The sequence below is a fragment of the Pinus tabuliformis genome, chromosome 2_2, assembly GCF_031772625.1.
Source record: "Pinus tabuliformis cultivar Carrire ecotype Pingquan chromosome 2_2, CPIR1, whole genome shotgun sequence".
Taxonomy (NCBI): Eukaryota; Viridiplantae; Streptophyta; class Pinopsida; order Pinales; family Pinaceae; genus Pinus; species Pinus tabuliformis.
The window spans coordinates 458,643,474-458,662,234 of NC_142300.1; the positions used below are offsets into that span (position 1 = coordinate 458,643,474).

At 40.4% G+C, this 18,761-nt stretch overlaps 1 protein-coding gene across 1 annotated transcript; it reads left to right on the plus strand.

The window, feature by feature from the left end:
* The first annotated feature begins 548 nt into the window (after positions 1-548).
* Positions 549-2,102, plus strand: LOC149193259 (putative UPF0481 protein At3g02645). The gene is made up of 2 exons (XM_089407266.1): positions 549-953; positions 1,116-2,102. The coding sequence occupies exons 1-2, from the start codon at positions 549-551 to the stop codon at positions 2,100-2,102; spliced, it is 1,392 nt and encodes a 463-aa protein (XP_089263392.1).
* Positions 2,103-18,761: the final 16,659 nt, after the last annotated feature.

The following is an 18,761-nucleotide window of genomic DNA, read 5'->3' on the forward strand; positions in this document are numbered from 1 at the left end:
TTAGACTTCATAATTTTAGATGTATTAGAAGTTTCTGATGGTGGTGAATCTATTTTCACCATCAAAAATATGATTCAAACACTACCTCTACAAAAAAATTTGAAATTTTTTTACCAAAATTCCAACCACTTTTAACCTTCCCTTCAATTCCTTCGCCTTCAATTCCTTCGCCTCCATAGACGACTCCTAAAAAAAACTGTACTTATTCAACTAGGCTAAGCTTATATTGATAATAACGGTTAGACATCTATAAACCCCTATGTCAGATTCATATGTTGACACGGAAACCTTTTGGAAAGGACTTACCCGTGACCACCCCCGCGAAAGTGTTCACCCGCCGCTACCTCGGCCAACTTATGTAGTTATCCTCTATATAAGCCGGCTGATGCACACTAGTCTCATACATGTCTTATTTTTTCTCTGCCCTTTTCTCGTATATTTCTCAACAATTTTGTACGCGCCTCCTTTTCTCTGACCCTGAAACATGGAATCGAACACTAACATTGTTCAACCGAAAATCGATGAGAATATTTGGGTTATTCAAATTAATGAAGGTCTGGATATCCTCCAGGAAGAAGAGGACGACGACTTCTTGTGTGCTATTGGCGCTGAAGCCGGAAGCGTACATTCCTCAAACCGTTTCCATCGGTCCTTATCACCACTGGAGATCGGAGCTCTATGACATGGAGCGCTACAAACTTGCAACTGTTCACAGATTTGAGAAAACAATCAACAAACGAGGCAAGTTTCAGTCCGTCGTGGTGGAGGAGTTTAAGAAGCACGATTGGCAAATACGGAGCTGTTATCACAAGTTCATCGCTTATCAGGAAAAAACCTTGGCATGGGTTATGTCAATGGACGCCGCCTTCCTTCTTAAATGTTTGCAGTTTTATGTCAGACACGCCAACAAAACGCCGGACGCTGAGTTCAAGCAACTGGGACGAGTCTTAGATGTGAGTGACAACAGCGCTGCTCACAACTCTATTTTCAGAGATGTGATGATGCTGGAAAATCAACTGCCGCTGTTTCTATTGCAAAAACTTTTGTAATTGCAGATGGGTTCTAAAGTCCACGCAGAGGAGAGGCTCTCCGGGCTGCTATGATTTGTTTGCCAGGAATTATCTCCTTTCACCTTCGAGCTGCCCGACAACTCAAATCTCTGTATAAACGGGAGAGGGCACGTCCTAGAGGTGCTGTACTACGCCATCGTCCCTAATGTTTACGACAATCAGAATCCAAATCCAAGTGATGAGCAAGAAACGGAGTCGCCTGAGAAAGGGGACAGTTCAACTGTTAGACTGGCCTTCGGTACATTGCTATGGAAGGCTATCTCCTCTCTAAACGTTCGTCCCCTTCGATTTCTCTCGGACTTGCGTGGGCCAGTGCGGAGCATAAGATCCTTGAATCTTCTTGTCGAAAAGGATACCACCCAATTGGCGAAAGGAGACAGAGACGAGGAGGGGAAGGGCGAAGAATCCGTCGTTAAGATCATACCACCCACGTCGTTAAGATCTGCCATTCCATCTGTGGCAGATTTACACTCCGTGGGAGTCAAATTTGTCCCTACAAATGGTGACCTCACCACAATACAATTTGATAGGAAGACTGCCACGCTTTACCTCCCCAGAGTAAAATTGGATACCAACACGGAGGTAATTTTGAGAAATCTGGTGGTATTTGAAGCTACAGCGGCGCCCAGTCCACTGGTTTTCACACGCTACATCGATTTCATGAACGGGATAATCGACAGCGAAGAAGATGTAAGATTGTTGAGAGAGAAGGGAATTATCTCCAACCATCTCAAAGGTGACAGGGAGGTAGCGAGCCTCTGGAACAACATGGGTAGGTGCGTTCATCTCGCAAAAGTTGAATTTCTAGACAAAGTGATAGCGGATGTTAATACATATTATTACAGAAAATGGAAAGTTGTGGCGGTCAAGTTTGTGAAGAAACACATATTCGGTTCGTGGCAATTCCTATCTCTCGTAGCTGCAGTGATACTCTTGGTGGTCACTTGTTTGCAGGCCTTCTGCTCTGCATATGATTGCAAAGTCTGGTTAAACCAATCCAATCTCTTGGAAGACCGCGCACGAGAAAACTAGAGGTGTGTACCAGAATCGAATTGGCGGTCCAAACGTACTTAAAAAATACTGCAAATTGCAAAGCATTCCAATCCAAATCAAAGGCTGCAACTTCTAGCTGTTTTTGCGGGTTCTGGTGATGCTAGATTTGCGTGTCACTGGCATTCTAAACCATGTCTTTCTGTATCATCATTTGAACCGAACCGTGAAGATTATAAAGCACATATATGCGGTAGAGGTTTACACAGACTATCTTGAGGATTTACAGGCGAAAGAACCGCTTTCCTCCAACTTTCATCACTCATCACTCTTGCTATCACAATGTATATTTCTCACGTCTCAATGTTTAACTCTATCATGATAACTTATATTTTGAATTTACAGAGTTTTATTCAACGTCATTTTTTTTTATTTAACATGCTGAATATATCAGAACTTGATTGTTTACTTTGGCTTTTTGGAATACATCATTGAGACAAACTGCTATTATGGAATATTTCAGAATTTGTTAATTTTGAGATTAGTTAACTTGATTGTTTACTTTGGTTGTTTGGAATACATTATTGAGATAAACTGCCATTCTGGAATATTTCAGTGTTTGTTAATTTTGAGATTGGTTAATTCCAAGAGATTTAAAGGAGTTTATATTTTTATAGTATTTATAAATATTTTGTATTAGAATTGTGTTTGATTAAAAGGAAATTATATATTTTAAAAGATATGTATTTTTAGAAAATGATATAATAAAGGAAATTATTTTAACTTGATTTGATTCGGCAATGAAAACTATTTTTAATTACCATTTTTATTTTATTTTATATGGAATGTTTTTAGTATTAATTTTATATATGTATTAATTATTTTATATTAAAATAAAAACAAAGCATTTCATTTTATTTTCAGTGTAATGTGATATTATATTTATTTGTGAATGTAGTTAAATTTGTATATGATTATTTTTTTTAAAATGATGAAAATCAATTATACAAATTATAAAACATAAGTATGTGGTAGAGATTTATATATATTATTTTGAAATTTAGATGTGTAGGAATTTTTTTTTTCCTTCTTAGAGTTATATTGTTTTTGTTATCATAAAGTACATTATTATAATACTTTATGTTTTGAGACGCTTGAACCATTATACTATTTTATGTTTTGAGACATTTGAAATTATGTAGTTGGGAAAACAAATTGTTGACCAAACTATTTAACTTAAATGTTTTTTACTTTAAAACAAAGTATAATTTAGTTAGTTTTATAATCTATTTATTTTTAATTTCTAACATGTAGTAAGTATTTTGATACTTATTATCACATGAATTTGTTTTATTATTTTTCTATAAAATTCATATTTAATTAAATAAGAAAAAAAATCTTTTAAACTTGAATGTATTGGGCCAAGTTTAATATGTTGTAGTGGTGAATGATATATATATATATATATATAGACACACACACATAAGACCCATTTCATCCCATTAAAAACCTAGGCTAGGAAAATTACTAAATAAAAAAGACCCATTTCATCACATATCCCATAAAAAAAACCTACCATTACCATTTCCTTCCAACAACCCAAAGATAAATCCATTCCATGTTCTAGTAATAAGTTGTAAAACAATAAAATATATTATTTTTATTAAATAGTTAATAAATTAAATCCAAGAATATTATATTACAATTTAAATAAAAATTATCTCTCAATTATTGTACTAAGAGTAGTAAGGTGGTTCACTATCTACTATAGAAGATATGTTGTCACAATCTAACATGACATAAGGTTATATTAAAATTTAAAATAAGAAATAGAGTAAATTAAATAAATTATGAAGAAGATGATGATTAACCTCCATTAAGACTTATATAGTTGATCAATGTTTTCTTGTAAATCATCAGTTTTATATTAATTCATAAAATACATAGGTTATAATAGGGTCTGCACGCACGGACAGAGCCAAAGCCTCATAGCATGCTCAAAATGACTATAAGCAGTTGAAACTTCATCTACTGAACCTGAGGCTAACCATGCAGGGCTGCCCAAAGAGGGGTAAAAACAGAGAAAAGATCTTTAGCCTGGGCTATTGGATAGTAGTGCCAAAAGGAACGATAGAGGCCAGGAGGACCTCTATAGCTACGCAATACCTGGAGCATAGAAACCAGGAACATAACATATCAAAACTAAAAGAGATATCATGAACAGAGAAGCCATTATAGCTTTAAGATAACATAGTCTATACTGGGAGCACTTGGGCTGGCCATTGCATTTGTTTTCTCAGTCTGTGGAATCCTTCTGGAGTGGGCCTCTTCACCTGATTGGTGTCAGTTGCCTCCTCCTGGACCTCCTTCGCAGTCGTGGATTCCTGATGCATGGAGAGCCTGAGGAGACTGGTGAGGACACTAAGCTTCTGCGAGAGGACTCTGACTTCCTGAGTCAGGGCACTGAAATTGAATTCCATGGCATCAAACTTAGCCAGATTCTCGGTTGAAACAAGAGAGATGGCTTGGTGAGATTTTTTGATGTTGTCAGCCTGCATGATGAGCGCCTTAGCCAGCATGGTTTTCATCCTCCACGTTTCTACCTGGGTTCAAACAAATTGAGTTGCTCTTGTAGTTGTTGTTCCTGGATCAAAAAGCCATTCCACTTCCTTCTCCAAATCTTGCTCGTCCAAACGTTCTTCCTCCTCTGTTACTGCAGCTTCGAGCTCTGCGATTTTGCGTTTTTCTTTCTGGCAGGTTCGGGTTTCATATGCCTCCCAGGCTTTCTGCAGGTCCCGGTTAGCGAAAACATTCCGACTTCCCTCACGCACCATTATGTTATTGCATGTCGCGGAAGCACTGGAAAATCTGGCAGCACTGTGAATGCTAAGAGGTGAGCCGGGAGAGAGCAGTGTGCTGATCTTCTAGTTGGATGCTTTAGATATAGTTGAGGGTGGGAGAGTTTGGCTGGAGATCTTCCACTTCGCCATTGGATAGGCGCTGTTCCTTCCATAATAACTGCCATTATGAATTCCCAATCCCTGATCATGATATGTATCCTGAGCCTTAACTCTGCCACACTTGAGGCTATTGGTTGAGCGCCATGTGCCCTCCCCTATGTTTTGCTGACGGCGCCTATCATATTTTTTGTAGCTCGATCTCCTCGCTCGTTGCACTTTGTCCTTATTTATGATTTCCCACTCTTCTTCATGTACCTTGTGGGCCTGACGCCTGTTGTTCCTTCAGTTGTCTATCTTCATTTGCTATTAAGGCGTGATCCATCATACTTCTACCACCCTCCTCCCTTTAACGAATGTCTAGTCTCGATAGAAGTAAACACTGATCCCGAAGTTCTGTGCATGTGACATCATGCCAACAAGTGTTCGGGTAGGTGAAGTGGTGATCGACCCTGTAGTTGGCCAGACAATCATCTGCCACATTTGCCTTCCTTCTCACTGCTTGCAGGATGATTCCGTCGAGGCTTGAGAGGTGCTCAGCTATGAGCTCTGTGACCTTGGCTAGCCTCCAATGCTTCATAACCTTACTCGGTTTCGCCCCCATTTGCATTCTTCTTGCTGCATTGATAGCCAAAAGGGAATCCCCTTCCACCACTATAGCTCCTATCCTAGCTCTAAGGCTGCAAATTCCATTTCATTGTTTGTTCCTTCACCTAACGATTGGCTGAAAATATGTTGTATTTCTCCTTTGTGGTTCCGAAGGACAACTCCTATACCTACTGGACTAGGATTTCCATGAGAAGCCCCGTCAAAGTTGAGTTTGTGGAAGCCTATTGGTGGTGGCGACCAGACATTCATGGAAGGTCCTTGTTGTTGACGCGGTTCAGAGGAGACAATGATGGAACCTGTCTCAATTCCAAATGCCTTCAGAATTTGCAAGTTAGTGACTAAGATATCCTTGTTCTCTTCTGCTTTTCCTCTGGCAAGAACTGTTTCCCTCATGTTTTGCAAAATGGTGGCTTTAATAAACTCTGTGGTTTTAACTTCATTTTGAAACACCCTTCTGTTTCATTCTTTCCATACCATCCACACTATAAACCCCGGGATTAATTTCCATAATGTATTGACCATTTGGGTTTTGGAAAAATTACTTCGCCAATTCCCTCTTCCTGTATTGAGTTTCTATCCCTGTTTGTTCTCTTAAATATGGTTTCCGTCCAGTGCCATAAGATTTTTGTCCATTTACAGGTATTGAGGAGATGATTCATGGATTCCTCCTCAATTTCACACAGTGGGCATCGTGAGGGGCCTATAAACCCTTTTTTCCAAAGGTTCTCCCAAATAAGATTTCTTCGGTGTATCAAAAGCCAAAGGTTCTTTAATATTCGGCCAAAGATCAGTATCCCAAACTTTGCTATTCCAATTGAATTTTTCCCTTTGTTTGTTTTCTTTGATATAAACTCTTGCTTCTTTGAGGGAGAAATTACCTCCCTCGAGCTTGCCCCAACGTAGTTGATTTGCATCACGTGCATACCTTATTCTCCTTTTGGCCAGCTCTATCTACAATGCTCTTATAATGTTATCTTCCTCTTCCGACTGCTCTGTTTCATTGAATATCCACTGATTCCATGCTTGATTATTATCGTTAGGTTTCTAGTAATGTCTCACTGTTGTCCTCCCTAGCTCCTGGTGTCTTCTCTGAATGGTTAGGTAATCAGGGCTTTCGAGCTTAGGTAATTGTTGCCAAGCGTCTTCCCAGAACAGGGCAGTCTGTCCATCACGGACTTCCCAGAAGCTCTGTTCCTGAATTGTGCTCCGATTAGTTCTTGCAAGGTTCCAGATTGGAGATCCGTCTGGGGGTTCTTGCATCCTGATCAAATTCTGTAGGCTATAGTGATTAGCATACTTTGCTTTCCAGTGTTTGGCCCAGGGTAAATTTAGTTCCTTTACCCATCTCCACCATAACTTGGCTCCGCATGCTCGATTAACGGTATAGGGGTCCTGAAGATTTAACCCACCCAGGTTTTTGGGTTTGCAGATTTTATCCCACGCCATTAAAGACCACTTCTGTTTCACTGAGTTGCCTGACCAAAGAAAAGATTTCTGAATGAGTCGGATTTTTTGAAGCACACCTTTAGGTGTCGGGAGGATAGAAAGCATGAAATGAGGAATAGCCTGGAGGACAGATTTGGTAAGGACTAGGCAGCCTGCAAAGTTGAGGGTCCTATGAGTCCAATGTTGACACCATTTCTCTAGATTGGCAATCATTTTTTCCCAATGAATTTTTTGCCAGGGTTTATCATTCAGTGGAATGCCTAGGTACCTTGAAGGGAGGTTACTCCTCTTGAAACCGAGGACAGTAGATAGATTTTTCTGGACTGCTAGGTGTGTATTGAAAAAGAAAATGGAAGATTTAGCTAAATTTAGATTCATACCTGAGGCTAGGCTGAAGCGATTGAGAATGTTTTTGAAACCAAGAGCTTCCTTGATAGAGGGCGTGCCATGCAGCATTATGTCATCGACAAACTACTGATGAGTTGTAGTAGGGCTAGAGGGCAAGGGTTGGAGTCCCTGAATTATGCCATCCTCTTTTGCTCTTCTGATAAGCCGGCAAAGACCTTCCATTAGAATCACAAACAGAAAGGGGGACAAGGGATCCCCTTGTCTCAAACCTCGAGAGTGTGTAAACTGGGCTGTGGGAGCTCCATTAACCAGAATGGAAAATCTAGTAGATTTAATCAAGGCTAGGATCCAAATTATCCATTGCTTCGCAAAGCCAAAGGCATCCAAAATAGCCTCCAAATAGTGCCAGCTGACTTTATCATAAGCTTTTGATAGGTCCAATTGCATCAGCATGCCCGCTTTTTTCTGAGTTTGGAGAGTATGAATCATCTCTTGAGCTAGCAATATGTTGTCCATAATCTGTCTCCCTTCTACATAACCAGATTTTTCTTCCGAAATGATACCTGGAAGAATGGGTTTTAGTCTGTTAGCAATGACTTTAGATATGATCTTGTACAGGACATTGCGCAAAGAAATTGGCCGAAACTTCGACGGAGTGTTAGCTTCCTCCTCCTTTGGAATAAGGGTTATGAACGTAGAGTTGAGGTATTTTAGGATGGAAGAGGAGCGCCTGGAATCCTCCACCACTTCCCATACCTCTGTTTTGATTATTTCCCAACAGGCTTTGTAAAATTTGATGGTGAAGCCATTTGGTCCTGGCGCCTTACCATTTGGCATATCTTTTACCGTTTCTTCCACTTCTTCCAAGGTAATTGCTTGATTTAGAGCCTTGTTTTGATCCTCTGAGATGAGCTTGGGAATAGAAGTCACTAGGTCCCTAATAGCTTCCTCTCTGTTAATATTAGATTCCATTGCAATTTGGATAAAATGATTTATGAGAAGTCTCGAGATTTCCTGATGAGATTGCACCGAGGTTCCCTAATCATCCTTTATTCCTAATATTTTATTAGCACCTTTGTGATCAATGGCCGATCTGTGAAAAAATTTAGTGTTCTTTTCACCTTCCTTAAGCCATTGAATTATAGACTTCTACTTCCATAGAGTTTCCTCCTGTTGACATCTTGTCTACCAGTCCTACATGAGTTTTTGTTCTGAATTCATAGTTTCTTGATTAATATTTCCCTAGATCCATTCCTTGTGAATTTGTTCCAATTGTTCCTCCAACTTCTTTTTTTCGTCGAAAATGTTATCGAAGACTTCTTGATTCCAGGATTTTAACTCGATTTTGATATGTTTAAGCTAAGCTTGGAGAATAAAATTTTTAGTGCCTCTGTTGGCATTATGAGACAAGTGTTGTCCTTGATGGCAAACCACACTGATGAGAAATCATAGTGCAGAAGGACAGCAGCAAGGGATTGATGATCAGACTATAAGAAGAAGAGGAAGTTCATACACGCAGGTTCATTAAGCCCAAGTCGCGTATACACGCTAGTTCACTATATACCAAGTCGAGTATACGCAGGTTCGCTATATACCAAGTCGCGTGTACACGCTGGTTGGCTTCAGTAAAAGCGCGTGTATGTGGAAAACTTATCTTTGGTCCACGACGGTTATTCCTTGGAAGTTGTGCCTATGGTTTTGGACCTTGGTGTCTCGACGGACGTGTTGATCCCTAGTTTTGAAGATGATGGTATTGGATTTCTATGGTTTTGGCCCTTGGTATTGAACAAGGCCTAAGGCTATATAAGGAGAAGGAAATCATTAGGCAAGTGCATCTGAAAGGGCTTGAATATCTGATGAAGTATTAGATCCAGTATGCAGGTTATTGGTTGATGATGTATTGCTTGATCTGAGCTAAGGAGAGATCTCATCGGTTGATGGAGAACAAGATCTAAGGAGAGATCGGGATCAAATGGTTTGAAATGAACTATCTTTATATGGTTGATTATGCGTATTTCTAGATCTGCATACTGACGCAATGTTATGTTCTGGGTATAACTGATATCTGGTACAGCTGCAAGTTATGAAAAGTTACTTTTAGATCTGTACGCAGGTTGTCTTCGGTAAAACCGCGTGTATACGCGGGTTGCCTTCATTGAAGTAGCGTATATCTTTTGGAGCTTGATTTTTGGGTTGCAGCTGGGTCTGACTGTTATTGTAGAGTTCTGTAGTCTGCTCTGTGTTCTGGTGACTGGGTTTGACAGGGTTTCAGTGGTTCAGTGATTCAGAGATTGTTGATACGAGTATTGGTTGTTTTGTAATCTGATATGAAAGTTGAATGAATTGTGGTCTTCAGATTGTAATGTTGTGCTTCAGGAATATCCAGTCTGAAAATGTATGAAAAGTGGTACCTGAAGGAAAGAAGATTGTAGGCCTGCACCTACGTACTAGTATCTTAGCTAGTACAAGAGCAAAGGGGGTTGGAGCTCCCTTCCAAGGAAGTTTGGAGAACGAGAGAAGGTTGAAGCCTTCTGCAGGTTGTAGCCTGCGTACTGGTTTAAGGTTGCACCAGTACAAAAGATTGTAAACTGAAGTTCTTATTAAAGAAATATAGAGACGACTTGCAGCAGGTGGTTTTCACCCACATTGGGTTTCCACCTTATATCATGGTGTTCATGTGTGTGGCTTTTGTGTGATGATCTGTTCTGTTATACTGCATCTGTTTACTCTTAATATGGTGAATAATGTTCTAATGCATTTAACTGAAGATAAACTAACTGGATTATAAGATTTATGGTTATACGCTGGTTTCTTTAGACACAGTAGCGTGTACACGCTGGTTCACTTAACTGAAGTAGCGTATATGTTTCTGAGCATTGAAAAAAGTTTTATTGATCTGATAATACTGATTCACCCCCCCCTCTCAGTATTATTTCCAACAGCCTCTTATACCTAATGGTTCACTCCACCATTGTTTTATTTTCATTGTGAATTCAGGATGACTCAGACAAAACTTTTCAAATCTGAATGGCTTATTCCTTGGTGTGCCTAGGATAGTCGCATTCATTATTATTGGCCAGTGGTTCGAACCGCCACTTGGAAATATGTCTAAATCCACAGTAATCCCTTCCAGAAGAATGGTTTCTGTCACTAAGAACCTGTCCAGTTTAGAGGTGATTTGCCTATCACCCTCTCTTTTGTTGTTCCATGTGAAAGCTCCACTCTTGGGGAAGATGTCTACCAGCCTGACTGATTTAATAAAGTCTTTGAAAGCTTCAGAATCCCTGTTGAGTGATCTGAGGCCTCCTTTTCTTCTGAGAGCGAAGTGATAATATTAAAATCACCTTCAAAAATGGCTTTTGCTTGGGGATATCTCTTCTGCAAGTTAGATAGTGCTCTGAGCCACATCAATTTGGCCTCTAGTTTATGAGGGCCATAGACATTTGTGCAGAGATAGGTGGCTGGATTTCCTACCATTTGGACTTCTATAGATATATGAGATCTGGCAGCTTCAGAGGATATAAGCTGGAGAACTTGTGGGTTCCAAAGAATGGCCAGGCCCCCTTCCCATCCAACGCTTGCTGTTTCTAGGTATTTCATTCGTTTCCCCAATTTTTTACTAATGTTTTCCATTGTTTTGCTGGTGCATTTAGTTTCTTGCAAAAAAATTATATCTGGTTGTTCCTTTTTGACTTTTTTCTTTAGTAAACACTACTTCTTTAGGCTATTTAGCCCTCTAGCATTCCATGAAAGTACTATCATAATTAACAAATTTTAGGAGGTGAGTGTGAACGCCTCAAGGGCTTTCATCTTACCTGAGTTTAGAAGCATTTGACATAGTTCTTGTAATTCTTCATTGTTTGTCCTTCTTCCTTGTTTTTTCTGGTGCTTTGAGTTGGTGGTGGTTTGATGCAGTCCTTGAGCTCTTACCCCTAGCCCTTTTGCTGTTCCCAAGCTCCTTCTTTTCAAATCCAGTTCTGCTTGTTGTCTTGCTATGAATAAGTTGTTGATTCTATTCACCTCCTCTTCTGATATGTGTTCCATGCCTTTCTTCTTCCAGTTTTCTACCATGTTTGGTAGATCCATACCTTCTTGTTCAAGAATGTCACTTAGTTCCATATCCTCTAGCCCTATTTCGCTAGTCATCATCTCAAAGTCTTCTTCTAAGCCTTCTGTTTGTCCCTGAGCCTGTGGGATGTTGTTGGATGGATTAGAAATGGGTTCTTTTGTTACTGGTGTGGTTGTGGTCTAGCTTTCTCTCAGTGTCTCGTGCTCTGGATTATTGTCCTCTGAATCCGTCTCTAACTCCAACACCTCAAAAGAATTGCTTGTGTTTCTGAAGGAGGTATTTGCTTTAGGTTGTCTTCTTTTGTTTTCTCTCTATCTAGCATTAGGTCGGACAAAGGCCTCCTTATTCTTCTCTCCTTTGTTATCCTTGGGTTTCTCCGTCATTCTATTCAATGGGCATTCTCTAATCAAAAGTCCATGTTCATGACATTTTCTGTAGCGGAAAGGGATCTGCTCATAGTCTATAGCTTGACAATACACTTCATCTTTGTATTCCAACCATAGGCCCTCACAAAGAGCTCCCGAAACATCCATCTCAACACAAATCCTTGTACAGGAGGTGTATCTTTTTTGTAATGTTGCCTCTGAAGCTTTGATGAAGGTGCCTAACTTGTTTCCTATTTGTTCAAGTGCTGCATGTCCCCAGTAGTCAATCAGTAGAGAGAACAAGCGAATCCAGACTGGTACTTGTTTGAAGGTTTCCTGTTCTGGTGCGAAGTTGGGTTTCCATGGTCTCATGTAAAGACCTGCTGAGGCAAAGAAATACGGGCCTCCATCAAAGATTCGATCCTTGTCATCCAGATTAGTAAAAACCACTGCAAAAAATCCTTTGGCTCTTAAGTGGAGTCTTACATCCCCTTTGGGTTTCCATTGTTGCTTTATCCACATGCACAGGGCTCGTTCTGTTGGCCAAAAACCCATAAAATTGCAGATCACTGCATGTCCTACCATGTGGTCATGGTATGCCTGTAGTTCTGGGTCAGAGATAATTACCCGTAGGCTTTCAGTTGCTTTGGGCTTGCATGGTCCCTGGGTTTCTTTCTTTTTGACCTTCGTTGTTGTTCCTTCTTGTCCTGCCTTAGCTTGGTTTAGATCCTCCTTGTCTCCTAATCGTTCATCCTCAGGGGAAGGGTTTTCCCTATCTCTGTTTGCAGTATTGTTGCTGCCAATGATTTCTTTTTGTTTCGAGGTATTTTTTCCCTCACTTTTTAGCTTCCCTTTGTTGGTCGGTTCCTCCTTTCCTGACTTCTTAGACCCTGATATCTGCACCTCGTCCAGTGCAGTTTTCTCCTTGTGCATCATTACCTGTTTATAAGATGGGGTCCTGTTGGACCCCGCGTTTCTCATCTGTTGGATCAAAACTTGCCCTCTTCTGTGAAGCTCTGCTGCTCTCGCACTGTCCTCCTCTACTATGGATGCAACTTGAGCAGGTCTTCTTCAAACCCTAGCTACTCTGGTCTTCTGCCTTGTCACACCGAGATAGTCGTTGATCAATGTTAAGAAGGTAAGGGTTAATTTTATTTTTTTTAACATTTAAGAAAAAAAGAGAAGTGTTGCCAAATCACCATAGTTTTGTTGATTTAAAAGGTTGATAAAGTTGGTAGTGTGACAAACATTTTGAAAATTAGAATGAATGTAAGTATAAGAAGGACAATCTAAGGTAAATTGTTTTTCATATTCAACCCTCTTAAGATTTGCACAGATGACGAACGCTTCCATCCCATTGAATATTGGGAACTGACCAATGCATAATTTCAGTATGACGCTCATGAAAATTAGTTTTTATATCAACAATGTTCATTTCCCTCTTAACAATAAAAAAGATAGAAAAAAAAAAAATTATTTTCAAGAATGGGGTTGATCACCTCCTTATAATATCTTAGTTTTCTTTTTGGCTCTAACTCTTTATCATCACAATTTTTTTCCTTCAATTTGGAAGTAATAATATTTTTAATATTATCTAGATTATGTGGGATGATCTCCTCCTTTATTTCCTAATTGTACATTGATGATTAGGTATCCTTATGCCACCGTCACTTGAACCCGGTGGATCTTTTTCCTAGAGTTAAAAACAATATTAGGAGACTCTTTGGCATCCATGTTGTATAACTTCTTCTTATACATAAGATATCTAGTCATAACCATGCTGTCAATGTCAAAACAATTTTCTTTAATCACGATTATAGGCTAGGGAGTATTGCCATTAATCTTGATATTTTAGGTTATAAAATGTATTTGGATCTATTCAATATAGCTCAAGGACTCTCTAGATATACTGCAAGCCAAAGCCTCACATCAATATAAAATAATATGAGTGAGAAGAGTCTGAGAGAGGAGATTTTTTATCCCATATCCAAATATCTACCAACTTACACTTGTTTCCAATCCCATAGTAAGCTTTCCACCCTCCATTTATCATTTTCTCATTCTTATAATTCTAATTGAGATTATTTATTTATAAAAGATAAGAAAATAAATATATGTTTAATAGCTATGTGTTTAATGTTGAAAATAGCAACAATAAATGCTAAAAATAGAAGTGCTAAAAATAGCACTGCTATAAATAGCATTTCGGAATACCTTCCTATTTTAGTTAGTCCCTAAACTAAAGTAGAGAAGTAAAATTCGAATTTGATCTTAGCAGCTGTTTGTAAAATAATTAATTAATTCATCTTGAGTTAATTAGTTGTAGGAAATCAAACATGAAGTCTATGTGAAGACATGCAACAGTTTCTCCATTGATTGAGGAAGTTATCCCTTGATTAAAGGAGATCAGGATGAGTTGTACTTTGAGTTGTAATTAGTTAGCTCAGTTATATGAGTTAAGTCCTGTTAGATTAGTTCAAATAGTTTGTTGAACTAATTGTGAGTTCAGTTAGTTAATGCATGCATGCATGTAACTGCTGCACTTTAGATAACTGAATATTCTCTCATAAATAACTCATGCATGTTAGTTCAGTCAGAGACCCAGTTGAGATCAGATGATGGGACAATGTACTATGAGTTGCAGGAATATTCCTTGGAGGATATCTCTTGCATGTAGAAGGAATTCATTCCTTGAGGATTGCCCAGTTCAAACTCAGTATAGTGTGTTGTGTGATGAGGCCAATTCACACAGGTCGCAGCATTGGACCCCAAGGAAAACTGCGCAAGGAAATAGGAGGCTTGGATGGCTGGAGGAAGACATATGTTGTGTCTATTCAGTCTGTGAGCTATATTGTTCGATTGCAGAGAGAGAAGGATAGCTTGTGAGCTAATTCTTTGTGTAATCTGAACATATTTCCACTTGTATGATATTACAGGGATCAAGGTTTTAAGCCGAGGCTTTCCCTAGAGTATTCTTCTGTGTTCATGTGTGATTGTTTTCTCATTCTCAGTTATATGTGTTCTTATTGATCTTGCTCATATTCGATTAAGCTTCCACAAAGTTTGTTGTAGAAGTAGATCTTGTATTTTTCTTTAGTATATTGCATAATCTGTTGATATACAGTGGGAAATTCTACATGGTATTAGAGCAAAGGCGATCAAAGGAGAGAACTATATACAAGAAGGGAGATGTTTGAAGTTTGAGATTCCTGAATATAGAAATCGAGTTCTTATCACATTTCAATTTCACCAATGGCATTCAATGGTTTAAGACTCGAGTATGCCCTTAATGGCAGCATGAATTATATAGCCTGGAAGGATCACATGGAAGTAGTATTAGAGGATAACGGTCTCAAGGACTTCATTGATCAAGAAGTCCCCAAGCCCGCAACAGCTAATGCTACAGAATTGGCAGAATGGAAGAAATGTGTGGCTAGAGCAAGGAGAATCCTTCTAGAGGGAGTTCGAGACCACATAGTCTCGGGTCTCCATGGGAAGGAGACACCGTTTTCGATGTGGAAAACATTGAAAGATCTATATCAGAACAACAGCGATCAGAGGAAGCTTACGCTAAAAGACAAGCTTTGGAAAATCGAGTGTGAAAAGGGCTACACAATCTCTACATATCTGAACAAGCTCACCACCTGTAGGGATGAGCTTGGAAGCGTAGGGATCACGATAGCCAATGATGACATGGTAAGACTTGCACTCCTCGATCTTCCTATGAGCTAGCATAGTTACCAAGACTCAGTAAATGGAAGAGAAAAACTGCCAGATTGGGAATGACTTTGGTCGGATCTAATGCAAAAGGAGATAAGAAGAAGCACCAAATATGGATCCTCATCAAAGCAAGATGATGAGGAAAATCGCCTTAGCGAGTAAGGTGAGGAAAGGGAAAGGGAAGGCATCCCAATCCAAATCCAGTTCTTCCCATGGTGGGAAGAAGTTTTACAAATCGAAAGTGCGATGCTTTCATTGTCATGAAGTGGGCCATTATGCTATGAATTGTCCACAGAAGAAATCCAAGAAGGGATCTGATGGTGAGGCACTGGCCTCATAGTTTGAGTTGGATTTCTCTCTTATCACATGCATGGTTTCATCCATGGTGGGATGTGTTTGGTACCTAGACAGTGGAGCTTCATTCCACATGTCAGGTGACAAGAATCTTTTCAGTACCTTGGAGGAGAAGGATCTCCAGATGCGGATTGAGATGGGTGATGATGGAAAGTACCATGTTTCAGGTGAAGGTATGGTTGTGTTTCAGAGGGAGCATGGAGCTCCCCTCACCCTGACTGATGTAAAGTATGTACCAGGTCTGAAGAAGAATCTTGTGTCCGTTGCTATGCTAGAAGATAAAGGCTATGATGTAGTCTTTAGTAAAGGAAAGGTATTCCTGAGGCATATTGGCACTGGACAGACCAAGCGAATCGAGATTCGAGTAAAGAATCTCTACAAGCTAGAGGTAGACGACTGTGCTGCATTGAGTTCCAAAGCTGAGATGGTGTAGAGCCAAGATGTTGGCGAGCTATGGCATAGAAGATTGGGCCACTTGCACCATGGAGCCCTGAAGATCATGCAGCAGATTTCTACCGGACTTCCCAAGGGAAAACTGGAGCAGATGGATACATGCAAAGGTTGTACCTTGGGTAAGTATGCAAAATCTTCCTTTCTGGATCAAGACGGTAGAGTTGGAGAAATCCTGGAGCGAGTTCACTCAGATGTTTGTGGACCATTCTCTACAGCCTCCATCGCTAAAAAAAGGTACTATGTTATTTTTATCGATGATTTTTCTCGAAGATGTTGGATCTACTTTATGCAAAAGAAGGATCAGACCTTCTTGAGGTTTTGTGAGTTTAAAGCCATGGCAGAAAAATAATCTAGAAAGAAAATAAAAGCCTTGCGTAGTGACAATGGTGGAGAGTATGTCTCCCAGTAGTTTAAGGACTTTTGCGCTGCAGAAGGAATTAAACGAGAGTTGACGACACCCCATAATCCACAGCAGAATGGGGTGGCTGAAAGGAAGAACAGATCGATTATGGGAGTAGCTCCAACGATGTTGCATGACCAAAGCCTACCACTACATTTGTGGGCTGAGCCATGCAATACAGCAATATACTTGCAGAACAAAAGCTTGCACCATATACTGGGAATGAAGACACCTTTGGAGGCATTTTCCGGGAAGAAACTAGATGTGAGTCACTTCCAAATATTTGGATCATCGGTTTACTGCCATGTGACCAAAGATGCCTGGAAGAAGCTAGATCCAACAGCTGAGTTGGGAATACTTGTGGGGTACACGAATAAACCCCACAACTATCGGGTGTTCCTACCTACCAGTCAAAGGACAATGGTACGCAGGGATTTGAAGTTCGATGAGAAGAAAGCCATGCGAGTATCGCTTGAGAGGGAGCCCAAGTTGCATGCAGATGAGGAACTTTTAGTTCCTAAGGAGGAGGAGCCTTAGACTGATGCGGAGCAACCGCATGCAGAGGATCCGAGACTGGAGATATCCACTCATGCTGAGACTTCTAGGGATGGGCAGAAATGCTCAAGGGAAGCTGACAGGTTGATGCTAGATGCGCAGGAGAATGTGGGACAACCATCTTCTTAGCGCAGACAGAGGAGGCCGCCCAAGCGGTACACTGGTTACATGGCCCTGGTTGGGGAGTGTGTAGAGTCTAAGCCTTCTTCATTTGAGGAGGTAGTGCAACAACCAGTCTGGGTTGATGCAATGGTGGAGGAGTACGACTCCATCGTTCGAAACTGTGTTTGGGATGTTGTCCCAAGACCTCAGGACAAGTTAGTGGTGAGTTCCAGATGGCTTTACAAGGTAAAGCAGGTAGCTGATGGCAGTGTTGAGAAACATAAGGAAAGGTTTGTAGCTCGTGGTTTCTCACAGGTCGAGGGGATCGACTACGATGAGACCTTTGCTCCTATATCAAGATACTCATCTATCAGATCAATGTTGGCACTATTAGCTCAGATGGGTTGGAAGATCCATTAGATGGATGTGAAGACAACATTCCTCAATGTGAAGATTGAGGAGGAGGTGTACATTGAGCAGCCAGAAGGTTTTGAGACCTTCGATCATGAGTCGCATGTGTGCTGACTCAAGAGGGCTTTGTATGGGCTGAAGCAAGCACCTCGTTCTTGGTACACCAGGATCGATAGCTATTTCACCGGGTTGGCTTCACTAAGAGTGAAGAAGATGCGAACCTTTACCACATCATGGTAGAAGGTAAGCCATTGATCATTGTTCTTTATGTCGATGATCTAATTTTGACAAGTGATGATCAGCTGATCCAGTCTTGCAAGGAGGACCTTGCAATAGAGTTCGAAATGAAAGACATGGGTCTTATGCACCACTTTCTAGGCATGGAAGTGTGGCAGAGAGATGGAGAAGTTTTTGTGTCTCAAGGAAAGTATGCCAATGAGATTCTCAGGTGGTTCCATATCGAGAAGTGCAAACCCATGTAGACTCCTCTAGCTAGGAACTAGAGGAAGGAGGATGTTACTTCAGGTGAGGTAGTAACTGCTATTGTTTATCAGCAGCTAGCGGGTCCACTTATGTATCTGGTGAACACACGACCCGACTTATGCTTTGCGGTGAACCAGCTGAGTCAAGCTATGGTTCAGTGTACCAAGCTGTTTTGGAAGGTAGCGAAGCATGTGCTGAGATACCTCAGAGGCACATCTTAGTTTGGATTATGGTACAGACAGAGAGAGGGAGTGAAGCTTCAGGGCTTCATAGATGCAGATTGGGCAGGCAGTCCATCACACTGGAAGAGCACTTCTGGAGGAATCTTCAACCTTTATTCAGCTGCAGTTTCCTAGTACAGCAGGAAACAGAGGTCAATTGCACTTAGCTCAGCAGAGGCTAAATACATGACTGCTAGTTAGGCTGCAT

What these genes read in the sequence shown, in the direction of transcription:
- LOC149193259 (XM_089407266.1), top strand. Translation starts at nt 549, where the DNA reads ATGAAGGTCTGGATATCCTCCAGGAAGAAGAGGACGACGACTTCTTGT. An exon ending in AACTGGGACGAGTCTTAGAT is followed by an intron (nt 954 to 1,115) that starts GTGAGTGACAAC and finishes TTTGTTTGCCAG; the next exon opens with GAATTATCTCCTTTCACCTT.